At 31.0% G+C, this 14,332-nt stretch overlaps 1 protein-coding gene across 1 annotated transcript in view; it reads right to left on the bottom strand.

The window, feature by feature from the left end:
- The window catches only part of dac (dachshund family transcription factor), a 321,970-nt gene that overhangs the window by 16,853 nt on the left and 290,785 nt on the right, over positions 1-14,332 (bottom strand). Inside the window, 1 exon segment of the mRNA XM_011502797.1 lies at positions 1,628-1,774. Coding sequence (XP_011501099.1) covers positions 1,628-1,774 — 147 coding nt within the window.

The raw sequence follows: 14,332 nt of genomic DNA on the forward strand, positions 1-14,332 counted from the left end.
TCAAATTTAAAGAACCAAAGCATATAAATCCCTGAAATTATGTCAAAGTAAAGAGAGACGCCATCTCCCTCTAGCTCTTTATGAACGGTAAGAGAGAATAACCAAGTTAATAAGCAGACAAGTTTAAGGTATTTTCGGGGCCTAGTGTACATTTTGCGTGTCTCTATCTCCCTGCTTACTTACTCTCATTCATTCTCGCTTTAGAGGTTTGTCGGGACTCGGCGTTCCCCGCGTTTGATTTAAAATTAATATCGCGACTCTCTGGGGCTGACAGGGTTAATCAGCGCAGCAGCGAAAACGTCAGCGCGCGAGAGTTCACGAAATGTTATATCGGAATAAGAGATTTCACTTAAAGGGTTTCGTGTTTGAGTTTTGGTAGTGACAGGAGAAAGTATAGAAAAGCGAGAGAGAGAGAGAGAGAGAGAGAGAGAGAGAGAGAGAGAGAAAGAGAGAGCGAAGATGGTTGACTAAAGATGCCGACTAAAGCTAAGAAGAAGAGCTAGTAAAATGAGGCGCAAACAAGACCAATGTTGGTCCCAAAATATTACTGCATATCGGAATTACGTATTGTGCATCAGTGTAAGTACATGTATGAGAGCAATAATGAGTAACTTAATAGGAAAGGGAGTGTTATACTAAATATATTTGCAAATATCATATAAGAATATTAAGAGCATCGATATGAACTGACTTTGAATCGTGTTTTACTCTCGAATAAATTCAAATAAATTGTTAGTTATATTCATTAAAGCTTAGAAGTTTTGGCTCTTGGTGAAAGTTTCCTTCTGATTTAACTATATTATTTAATATCTTGATGTACGCAAGGAACATCAAAGTAAATACTAGATGTTTAATAAATGGGTACTTTAACATTTAAAGTGACGCTTCTGCTTTTATTACACATGAATACGAAAATTTATTATTTTGAATTGCACCTTAAAACAAATTATAAAGTCAAGTTTATTATATAGTTTAGAAAGTTTATGATTAATAGTAGGGATAAAACGAGACGACCTGAAATAAATAAAGGCCTACAGATATTTAACTAATATTTAAAATATCTCATTGGTAATCGAACGATTATGAAAGTAAAATAATATTTATATATTTGATTCAATTTCATTAATACATTAAATTAATTTCATTTTAGGTATTTATTTTTAATCTCCATTTAATTTTAAGTCATACTTTAACAATTGTTTTCATAAACTTCAACGAACTATTAATCAAATGAAAATACATCACTCTAATCTTGATAATCAAATGAAATCAATAGCAAATACACTTCGCTATTGTAATTAAAGTATCTGTACTTATAAATTCTTAGTCAATCATAGGAAAGGAATGTAAAATTTATGTAATACAATAATACAAAAACAATACAAAATACAATAAAATAATAAAATGTAAAAAATCACTTACAGTATTAAAAAATTATGCTATATTAATATTATAACAATATTATTTTTACAAATAATAATCTGTTTGGTATATAAAATATCTAAATCTTGTATTGAATTAGATAAAGCGAAATTTTAGTACTTACTTAGTGTCTTCAAAGTTTAAACATAGCTCATTTTGAATAATGAATCGATAAAAATTTATTAGATTTTAGAAATACTTGTACCTGTAATTGCTCTGACTTGCTCTAGGGAAGCTCCTGTAGCTTTCAGTGCCTCTTCAAGTTGTGCGCGTCGTTTGATCTCCAGATCTAATTGATCTTGTATTTGTTTCCTTGCCCGACGTTCTTTTTTCAAACGCTTCTGACATATAACTATAATCATAAAATATTTAACATATTTATTTAATCAATATAATATGAGAATAGGTAAATATTTTTATTTGATGATTACAAATTCATATAAATACACAAACATAAATAACTACATATTCAATTAATACAAGAATTCTAATACGTAAATAAAAATTGCAAGAAAACTTTTCTATTAAAACTGAAAATATTCGACTTATGTAATAATTATGTTTATAAGCAAAACTGCCCTCTTGCACTTGTCAAAGAAAATGTTCACGCAAAGATACAAGATATAATAAAAGCTAAAGTATTCATTAGTCACTAAAATCTTATAGAGCTGAGAATTCCAAGTATAAATAATAAATTGGCAGAGTCTTTGAAAGTTATTGGCCTCTTGAGGCTGTCTCAATATTTTTATCTTCGCTTTATAATTTCGCACCTATATAGAAGACGCGTGCCGCTGGGCACAATTGGGAGTAAGAGCCAGGGACTAAAGAGGAAGCCGGTCGCGGTCGATCTCGTTAAATTGCAAGTCCCCAGTAGGTGGTGAAACCCCCGATGAGTCTCCCCTGCACGAAATAATCGCGCGTTCTTCTCTTCTTGGACCGCGTCGTATCATCTTACCGCGGGGGGTTTCGCACTACCGAACCTCCGCAATTGGACCCCCGAAGAGTCGATGACAACGGCCCAATTCTCTTTTCGGTCTTCACCGTGGCTACCGTTCAACATTTCGCGGACCAAGGGTTCGTTCCCACATTTACACACATCTTCGGTCATCCATATATATGTAACGAAGCTTACGATTGATCGATTGACTTGCCAATCACCTGCCAAAGCTTCTCCTTACTATCGTTTTCGGAGCATATAAACAGACAATCTTGAGCTATTAAACCTTCTTCTGGGAATGTTGGTCTTTTATTGTGCACAGTTAGATTGTCTCGTGAAAATGAATGGAATTTAAAATAGAAATGGTAATAACTAATTAAGAATTCTTGGATGATTGATCTTTGAAAAAATTACATTTATTTGAACAAATTATATTGGTTATATTAATATATGAGGCTTCATTTTTATATGCAATATATTTAATATTAATATGGATGACTGCATTAAAAGATTTTCTAATATAAAATGATTATTATTGATTAATTTTTTTATTAAATAACAGCATTGATGTAGTGATATATGCATTAAATTAACACTTATTTATTAATCATGGACTGTGTAAAATCGATGTATTACGAGATAGTATCTAACAGCAACAAACATTTTCAATTTCCTATAAGGATAATAAAGGATATTAAATATCATAAGATCATATGAATAAAGGGAAATAAAAGATTTTATAATTAATAATTGAATTGATGTATACAAATTTTTTTTTGCCTTACGATACATTGATATCTGTGTATTTCATATATATATATATATATATATATACATATGATTTGCAATTATATTGAACTGTTCTATAAGACAGTATATTTGTAATGACTTTGAAAGGTGTTTTCTATTCTTGGCGATTCTACAAAAGTTATTATGCAATATTCAATTGTTAATCAACTGCAGCCCAAATTATATAATTTTTAAATAATTAATTTTTATTTAGCTTACTTTACATTAATTTAGTTAAAAATCGAAAAAATAATTTTATATGTCACTTGTTTATAAAATTTACTATTTATGTCATGCTCTTGTAGCAAATTCATTTGAATTCGTGCAGACAAAATGTGAAATCAAAGTAAAAATTATATAAAAACTTCTACCTGAAGTTGATAACTGATTCAGTGTTTGCAAAACCATGATGAATCGGCGTTTGAGATTAATAAGCGACCTCGTTTGTCAATCTCATGTCATAAAAAATATAGGGTAATTCCTGTTGAGCTGTCTTATAAAACATATCCATCAGTATCTGTCGGAACTTTGGATGAGATGAAATTTTCGGTAGTTCGTGTATTCCTTGGAATGACGTTTGACATATCGCTAACAATTCTAATATTATCTAAAGGAGTCGCTCACTTTAATAAAAGGTGGCAAAGGAAGAAGTAAGAAATATCGACGAAACCAATAGCTTGTCTGTTACCTAAGGCTTTTTCAAACTGTTCTTCTCGCACTTTCATTATATCGATTCCCTCATCGGCAAGAAGCAGTCCAATGTAATATCCATGGATATTATCGCAACAATTGATTACAATATCGGGGCAAGGCGAGTTCGCATCACTGGTCGTTATATTATTCCATAGTTAGTTTACTTCGAAATCATGCTCCTTCTTCGCCTTGCCCTTTGTCAATATTGTCTATCGGTTCTTGTTGTAAGACCTTTGAACATTGGAGCATCTCGTTGATGTCAGTGTTTTTTTTTTATCGCCATTCGCCAGCATCCTTCATAACCCGAAAATCAGAGATTTAAGCAAAAAGATAGAAATTTTGGCTCGACAAATTTGAAAATAAATGCTATCATTTTAATGATACATTAATTTTTAATTAAAAATATAATAGATCTAATAGCTGCTTTTCTGTTTATTAAAAAAAAAATATTTCACATGTAATATGAACATGTAATATAGGCGTGCAAGAGGATAAGTGAATTAAATATTCAATGTTCAATAATTTAGAAAATAATATCATCATGACAATGCTTTATGATTATAAGAATAATACATGACTTAGTATAACAATCAAATGTTACTTAATTAATCTCATTCCAATATTAGAGAGGCAATCGTCAAGGGCGCGGTGATGAACGAGCCAGCATCCGATCTCCTATTAGTCCTCTTCACTCGACTTCTCTTGCACGTACGTCGATCGGTATCGGTTCGATTGGCTGCCTCCGGCGGCTCCTTTGGCAAGAACTGGCCTTCCACTCTTTTAATTTATTTTCCATCATTGTGGGCTGCTGTTGTGCACTCGTTTCCTCTTGAAAACGTTCCATTAAATTGGCGTGTGCTTCTCTCCTATTTTTCTGCGATTCCTGTTTTTCAATCATCTTCTGTTGTATTAGATGAGTCGAAGCCTTTATAACCGATTCTTTTCAACACATTCAATACTTTTAATAGGAGAATTATAATTTTATTGCTTTAAAAGCTGGGATTGTAAAGTCGTTTTATATTTCTGTACGACGATATGCATTTATCCTTATAATTTACATATATTAATTTATTTAAAGTCATTTTATTATGCTATTTAGTTATGTGTACTAGATATATTTTATGTTTTTCTTATAATAAAAATATTCATGGGCCTTATATATATATATATATATATATATATATATATATATATATATATATTATTACTTCAAAATATACTAAAATATATTATTGATTACTCACTCTTCTCATGTGTATCTGATAAAATTAATAATGTCTAATTTTACTCCTTAAGATGCATAATTTCGTATGTAAGATATTGGGAGTTTAGGAGCTATGATAATTATTAGTATCTGTTAATAATAAAAGGTTATGGGATTTCTGAAAAATCGATTGAATTAACGAGAAGAGGTATCAAAAACAGAGGGGGGGGGGAGCAAAAGCTTTTGAATCAATACAACATAAATTATATGCTGTCTTTCGCTTAGGTGTACAAGTCGAAAAAATCCCTTGGTAACAGGAGCTAAACTCGGGGATGTTTCGAAGGATTTCTTCTGTAGTCAATACTTTTACCAAGTGCAACTTTGCACACAGCTACCTGCATAAAGTAAGAAAATTAGTGTCTTCCACGTAACGTGTGTCTGTTGGGCGAGTAGAATTTTCAACCGCTCATAGCTGCGCCCGATGAATGCACCAGCCGGTTCTCACACTGCCGGTTTTTGCCGTCCCTCTTACCTTCTCTCATTCTATGTTTTTCTCCAGTCCTTTATAATATATACGGGGAGAAAGAAGAGGGTGCAGAGTGAAAGAGCGCTAAAGAAGAGGTGACGAGGAGAGGGAAAGGGGGAGTGAAATGGCGAACAGAATGGAGAGTGTAGGGAGAATAAGAGAGGGGAGAAGGAAAAAATGATTTTAAATTGCGTGACGCGAGAGAGACGCTGCTACTGTAGCGCGTTCACGTACCTCTCGAGATCATCTTTCCTGACAAGAAAGTAGCGAGTCGGTAGCGAGTCAGCGTAGGTGTGCTGCACATACCCTAAGGAATGAATACCTACGTATGTATAACTACAGAATACTGGAGATTATGTGGACGACGATGGGCTACATACAAGCACAGATCTTTTGTATTTTCAAGCGCGGGTGCATTATAACGAGTTGAATTCACTTTCCCGTCACTGTGCGAGGATTTGATTAGGTATAAACGTAACACGTCTTTTTTAACACGATGCGTAATATATTATTTCCTATCATAAATTTAATTTTATATATCTGACCTATTATGTACTAAGATAGCATGAAATAATATTCAACATTTAAATTAATATTTAAAATTTAAAAATGTTATAAAAACCTTTGCAAATAATTTAATGCTGACCAGTCAGTATCTTATTAATAGGTATGAAATTTGTTGAAGAATTTTTTAAATTTTCCCACTTTTAAACATCGACAAGGTACATGTATTCATTATGTATTTCAATATTATATTGCATAAATAATTATGATATTATAATTTTTCAAAAAGATGTATATGTATTGATAATTAAATTAATAAGAAGAATTCACGAAGAAGCAATTACTGGCTAATATTTTACTGGGTATATATCAGATAAATTATTAATTTTTGGGGTTAGATAACTTATTTAACGCCTGTGAAATTGTGTCATCCTGAATCTGAAAATTTCAATATGCATTTAGTAAAATATTTAAAAATAAAAATTCTCCCGATACTTACAAATTATCTAAAACATAAAGATTTGTTAATTAACGATTTAAGCATATATTTGATTGTTTACAGTAGGACATTTTATTTGTTTCGATGCTATTACATAAAATTGTATATCTTTATAATTTTTTAAGTCAAATAATAATTAATACACGATGAAAGTAGTCGGACCGTGATTTTTTGTTATCGAAGCAAGTACACGAATTCAAAAACAGTTAGTATAGTTTCGGTCTAATTCAACGCATTCAACTCGCTTATTCGATGAAATCAAGTCGAGATAGTCTGCGTACGATGTCAAAATCGATCAAAATCGATAAAAATATCCTTTACTTTCCAATACCGAGACTTTAATGCAGTATCTACTTAAGGAGTGCCGCGTGATTTGATGACTCACGTAAGTCTGGCCGCAAGAGGAGTAAAAAGGCAACATGGTATGCGAATCAAAATTGTATCTGTTGTTTTGATCCTTCCGTTGGGATAATTAACCAATCAGTCCATCGGCAGCCAGTAAATTTCAACGCAAGCGTCAACAAGGGCTATGACGCGCAGAGAAGTATGACTGGACGGTGTGATTGATTCTTAGCAGACATGGTGCAGACAATCCTTCGGAGGTTTTACCCCTCTCCCGCTCCGCAGCGTCATTACCAAAATCTCTCTCATTCTCACTTTTATTTATTCACTATCTTCACCTCTGCTTGATCACACGTACGTATACTCTCTTACTCTTGTACGCACGCGCGCGCATTTTACCTCTTTATTTTATCAATATTATAGAACAAAGCGAATCTTTTGACTCTTAGTAATATCTGATTGATTCTATATGTATATGTCAATTCCAATTCAAAAGTAAATTCAAGATTCAATATGCCATATTAAGACTGATGTATTGAATTTTATGGGGTTATGAGAAATGAGAAATCAAGATAAAAATGTTGCTTATGTTAGACGATCGATGTTGATCTCAAGTTATAACTGTAATTCACATAAGGCTCATTATGTCAATATTTCAATGATTGATTCTTTATCGCAAATTACTTTGTATATTAAGATTTATTCTCAAATCCAGGTACAGGATAGTTATCGTAAATATTATGAAGAACACGCAAGTAGTCGATATTATTTACAATTGTGACGATCAATGCACACTTTGCTCTGATTAGTCAGAATATTTGTATTTGAATGCGTTCACCGAAGTAACGAAGGAACAGTTAGTAAATAAAATAAATCTAAAATAGTTGAGGATTATAATGTATAAGGAAACAGAGTGCAAATCAAAAGAAAGCGCAAGAAGAGCGGAAAGAGTAACTGGTGGGGGTGGCCGAGAAAAACGTGAGGTGCAATCGAGTTTTGCAGTGACGATAATCTCGCGGTGAATGAGTAAGAGAGAGAGAATGAAAGCTGTCTAGAGTTGGGATGGGGTTGGGTTGCCTTGCGGGGGGTGGGGGAGGCGAGTAGCAACGGGAGGAGGCGACACGAAAGGGGCCCCGCGAGCGCAACATTATGATGCAAAGATGGCGCAGCGACGGCGGTGGCGGCACCCTAGAATTAGCCGGAGCACTCGCCATTGGCCGCCAGTACTCTGGCAAACCACTCCTTCGCCTCACCGATATTATAACAACCGACTGCATACGTTGCATACTAAAAGATACACGCGAGAGTTAGTCTGCTAAGAATTGCATGTTCTCTCTGCCTCTCCCCTCCTCTCACTCAAGCGCACGTACTCCCCCCTCCCCCAACCGTAATCTAACACACTCCGCTCTCTCTCGCTTTCTTTCTCTTTTTCGCCTTTGCTCTCACTTAGTTCATCCTGAGCCAGATTCATAGTTTGCCTTGACAACTACGCTTGTGTATTATGGCCTGTCGATTGCTACTGCAATGTGCGTGAAAAACGATGCCAAGTGATGCCAAACAATGCCATTAGGATTCGACAAGAAATACGTATGTGTCGTGCTTTTTGGTAATTTCAATGACACGCTTACTTTGCAGAATGCGAACAACTTACCTACGTAGACTAAGGTTCTCGAATCCAAATGTTTATCAATTTATTATCAAATCACATAATTGACTTGTGCCTCAGAGGCATAATTAGTTGCAACTTAATGCGTATTTAGAAGAAAAGTCTACTGTTTTTGATTTACGTAATGTTCAACGATGCTAGAGTGACTGACATAAATTTTCTATCTACTGCACTGCATTAGTTGTCTAGTTATTAAATGTCATTAAATGTCATTGGCAGTATATACTTTAATCGAAGCCTTATTTTATAAACGTGAAAATAATTTAAATATCTTAACGTAAATATCACTGTTAAGTGAATAATAGTATTAGGAAAAAATTTAACTTTTTGAAAGGTTTGGAGAAATACAAATGTAACTTAAAATTTTATTTTATTTCACTTTGTTTTTTGAAGAGCATGTTTCTACTGTAATATTTCTAAATTCAGTCATTTGCATCATATAAAGTAATTACTTTATATGATATAATATATTTTGTATGACATAATATATTTTAAATATGACTATATACGAAAATTTAATCGAATGAATATTTTTATTTATAATAAAGCCTTTTATCTGGCTACTAGAAAAAGTAAAGTTTTAAACATGTTTTATTTCTATTTATTTTAATCTATCTGAATTATGTTAGCTATACTTCTATTTTCGTTAAACAAAAACCCCTTAAATGTTATATTACAAATTATGTATTTAAAAAAAACAAAAAATTAAACAAATAATATTAAAATTCCATTAAATATTAATGTAATATAATATTATATGATATTCTTATATTTTATTTATACCATTACAAGTGCAATATCACGCCAAAGCAACTATTTTAACTAATTATAGAAAATATATAAATTATGTTTTTACATAAATATAAGTATATTTTAAATAAATATAAATATAAAAATTAAAAATCTCAAAGACATGCTCACTAACGTTATCATCGCTAATAAATTTTTAAGAAAGAATAAATTTCTATGAAAAATGAATTATAAGAAATAAAAAAAAGAATTAAATTGTTAATATTTCCAATAAATTATTAATGAAAGCAATAAAATTTTGTTCATTCTACTGCCAAGAAAAGTAAAGAGGGATGCCATATTCTTTCATTTTTATACATGTGCGGTGCATTCTTCACATCATAATTATCAAAATTTTTTGTGTAATTTTACTTTGATCTAACTGAATTCTAACTTATTCAAAAGTTTTTCAAAGCAAAATTTGAAGGTGATGGTCTTTCGCTTTAAGGAATTACTACAGAAATTGCTACAGCCTTTAAGGAACGACTCTCATTCTTCTGCATGTTTAATGTCTTCATGATGTTCACATCTTTCACAATAAACTTCTTTACATTTGTTAAAATAATTTTAAGCTATTCAATATGCAAAATAAAATTGGTACCAATCTTTTCAGTCATTACTTCCAATTTATAAATTGTTGTAAAACAATAAAAATGTTATTAAAAACATTATGTTTATAAAATTAATGAAATTGTCATATGACGAATGTTTTTATATTTTAATTTTATTATACAATTTATTATACAAATTTTAATATAAGTATAATCTTAAAGTAAAGATTATTCAAATTAACAAACTTGTTATAGTTAATAAAAAATTGACTGTATTCATGAAAGATATGAATTTTGTTTTGATTAATATTAATAATATTTTTTTTAAATTGTGGATATTATAATTATGGATATTGTGTATATTCATAAAAATTACAAATACTATTTTTTCAAAATTTCATTCATGTTCTTTATTAATGTAATACGTAAATATACTATATAGTACATGCACGTGTTCTATAATTCAAGCAATAATTGCTTTATTATAATTCAATGAATTTTTAAAGATGTTGAAAAATACCAATATAATTAAACAATTGTTTATGATAACTAAGGATTATCATTCATATTTCAAATTAAGGAGATTATTATTTACTCTTTAATGTAATACTACTTTCAAAAATAGAATTTGATGTATTCAATCGGACTCACTCATATTGATGAAAGTTCATTTAATAATGTAAATTAATTTTTTTTACATACCATATCTCTATCTTATATTTTTAAAAAGTAGGTAACTTCATATCTTAAATTATTGATAATTGTTTTGTTTTTTAGTAAAATATAAAAATAATAATAATTGCCTATGTTAATGGAAATATTTCTAGGAACAATTACGAATTAATTATTTTAACCAGTTTAAAAAATTTAAAAATGGAACAATAACTAAATGATATAATTTTATTATTTACCATACATTTTACATTTTAATTCTTCATATAAAATTACAATTAAAATTATGTTAATAATGTTGATAATTTTGTTTTGTAAGTAGTACAAGATTTTATTTAGTTTTTTTTTTAGTTTTTATAATTATAATTATTATTTTATTATTATTATTATTCTATTATTATTATTATATTATATTATTATTAATATATTATAATTATTAATAATAAATATTTGTATGTTTCAGAACAAATATTCCTAAATATTAAATTAATTTTTTATTTAGGAATCTTTTAAAATTTATAAAATAAAATTGAATTGAAACAGTAAGGAAATGCATTATAGAGTAAACATCTATGTATATAAATAGCAATACATTCCAAAATATTCACAGACCAAATAACAACAAACAATAAGTTGGAAGTATAAGATCATTGTGTGCTAAGAAATAATGGAATCGTAAGTAAATTAAAAAGACAACTTTGGAGGTAGTAGACCATTAGATAATGTAGGTGGTATCGCAACATGGGGAAAACTTAGCTACTATCATACGGATGACGTCAAAATATATCAACTGTCGTTGGGTATTCATTCTGATGGTCTAAACTGAATGGAGGAACAACAGCAGTAACTGTACCCTCTCTATTCCTTTCCCATCTCTCTCACACTGCCTCTTTCATTCTCCTTCTTTCCTTTTAACTTTCTATCTACCATAAACTTTCTACGTCCGTCAACAATTATTGCCCGAAACCCCTATTTATTTTTATTTCTTTGTTTGCAAACATCCATTTAATGAACGGCGGAATCGGGTATATCAGTATAAATATAAATAGTCAAATAATAATGAAAATCTGTACATACCAGTAGAATAGGAAAATAAATTTCTTGATAATCATTAAAGTTATTTGTAAATTTTTTATAATTTATGTTTTAATAATATGATTCTTAGTATTAATAATATAAATAAAATAATTAGTTTTGATTTTACTATTGTAACAAGCTTATTATTATTATAGATTACAAAATAAAAATTTTGACATAATCATGACATAATGAAATTCATATTAGGGAATGCACATATTTATGGTAGCAAAATTACTTCTTGTTTTGAATTGTAGTATTTTTAAATTACCAGAAGTTTTACATAATTTGCATACGAACCTAATTTACCTATTTAGTGAATCTAATACATCACTTATTTCAAAATAAAATTTAAATTGCTTAGATATTTCAATATTTTATATTTTATATATACTTAAATTAAATTATATAGAATTTCTATAGAACGGAGTCTTACTGAATATTAAACTTATAGTATCTAAATACAAACTTGTGAAGTGCAGTTAAAATGATAAAGAAAATATTTTATAAATTCACAAATACAATGTAATGGTTTAGCTGCCTTTAGGTAATATAAATAATATCAGAAAATTTTACTAATGAATCAATGTAGAATTCACGGAATAAGTCGTGTTTTAGTAAGTATGATGATGGGCTTGCTCGCAGAAAAAAAGTAATGGTAATGTTAATATTTAATAGAGTAACTTGTATATATGTATGTTGTGCGTGCGCGCGCGTGTTTTGGAGAGAGAAATAGAGCGAGACAGAAGAAGCAATGGAGAGAAGTTGAGTAAATGCTGAGTATATCCCGTCGGGGGGTTCGAGCAATATGATTTACATTTTGAGGTTATATTGACCATTCGCCACACCTGCAACAATGTCGACGCCTCCGGGCGCGTCGCTAAGGATGACCGGGCTTCGACTCTCTTCGAAAACTAATATCGTCTTTCTCTTGACCGGTGTTCTATGCTCTTTCTCCCTGTTGTCATTTAATTCGACTTCATTTTATCGATTCTTACGTGCACTTGATCGGAACCGTATCCCGACGGCGCATTCTCTAAAATCTCATGAAAACTTCCACTATTTGTGTTCGCTCAAGTTTAATATTTGACCTCTTTGCCATATGTATTTTGGGAGAGTGCATTGGAGATAGAACTGTATAATTTCACTGTGGCATAGGTCTAAAGTTTTAGCATTTGATTGAGTATAATTTGAGGAGGAAAAAAACATATTTAGGCCAATTACAGTAATAAATATTGAGCTTTACTGTTTTATGATTTGAAATTGTAATGTTCCTGTATGGCTAATTAGGTGGCCTTTGAAAAGACAAATTGGATAAGAGAATTTTGTATTTTATTATTCTCTAGCATCAAAAATATCATAATTGTTAGAAGAATCAATTAGAAATTCATAAGAATGAAATATAATGAATGATTTCAATCTAAGATAAGGTGCATAGTATCACTGATATTTACGTTCCCGGCGCAAATGCTCTCAACAAAAATTCAACAAATTAACTTTCATATTTCAAATTATCTTCATATAATATACTCGATAGGAAATTATATGAAATTATACTCACATTATCTAAACTAATAACCTATCAATAAGTTTTATACATGGATTATTCATCAAGATCAATTTTCATATATACATATATATATATATAATGTCAAGTCAAACAAGTAGTCAAAATTAATGGTAATTGTTCGATATAATCAAATTCACTTTATATTTAATTTAGCAAGATGAATAAACTATTTTTAAAAAATTTCTTTTAACTTTTACAGAGATAATTCGTTTTTTCTTACCTATTGATGCGCACACATATACGTATACGAATATAAGAAAACCGACGCAAACGTGCAACGAATTTAATATAAAACTTGGGAATTGTTAGGTGTGAAAATGGTGCTTCTTCTCCTATTAAATGTTAGAGTGCAAGCGTCCGTGGAGCAACTGGTTAGATTGGCATCAAGCACGTCATTACAATTCATAGTTTGCGGGCGAAACTTTCAGCTGATACTAAATTCTGCGCACCCTAATCTCTTTGTTTACCCCGACTCTTGCACGCGTATATGGGAATTTGAGAATCGCGACTGTAACATTTTGATGGAATTTGACGAATGGATAATGGCCGTAGATGGTAGAAGGGAAATCTAAAAATTTAGACTCTGGAGCTCACACCAACGGAGTCGATTAGATGTATAGAATGTTTTTAACTAGATGTATATCATGACTTTCCATTGAGAATCTGGAAAGGGATGGTTTTCATTCACGAGCTAAAAGTAATAGTAGGAAATACTTTCGGAGTGGTTTACTTCCTTAGGTAGCGAGCATTTTGGATGCGTAATCGTTCGGTCGCGGCGGAAGTTAGTTGAAAGTACGCATGCATATCTGAAATATTAGTTGTAGTATGGGAAAGCTGGAGCAGGAGAGGTGGGAGCGCAAGTACACATACGCACGAGTGGCGAGGAACGCACGAGCGCTCGAACTGACAGCATCTGGGTACTACGGTAAGCTCGAGTCTCGCGATACATATATCCATACAAAGCCGTCTGCTGAATAATATTACACTTAACTCTCTTGCATCCACTTCGATGATTATAGTTGCAGGAACGTCGATAGTAGTTAGAGCGTATATCCTGTGCGAATGCTAATTCCTCGAGGCGCTCGCCGCCT

The sequence above is a fragment of the Ceratosolen solmsi genome, unplaced genomic scaffold, assembly GCF_000503995.2.
Source record: "Ceratosolen solmsi marchali unplaced genomic scaffold, CerSol_1.0 scaffold15, whole genome shotgun sequence".
NCBI classification, from domain to species: Eukaryota; Metazoa; Arthropoda; class Insecta; order Hymenoptera; family Agaonidae; genus Ceratosolen; species Ceratosolen solmsi.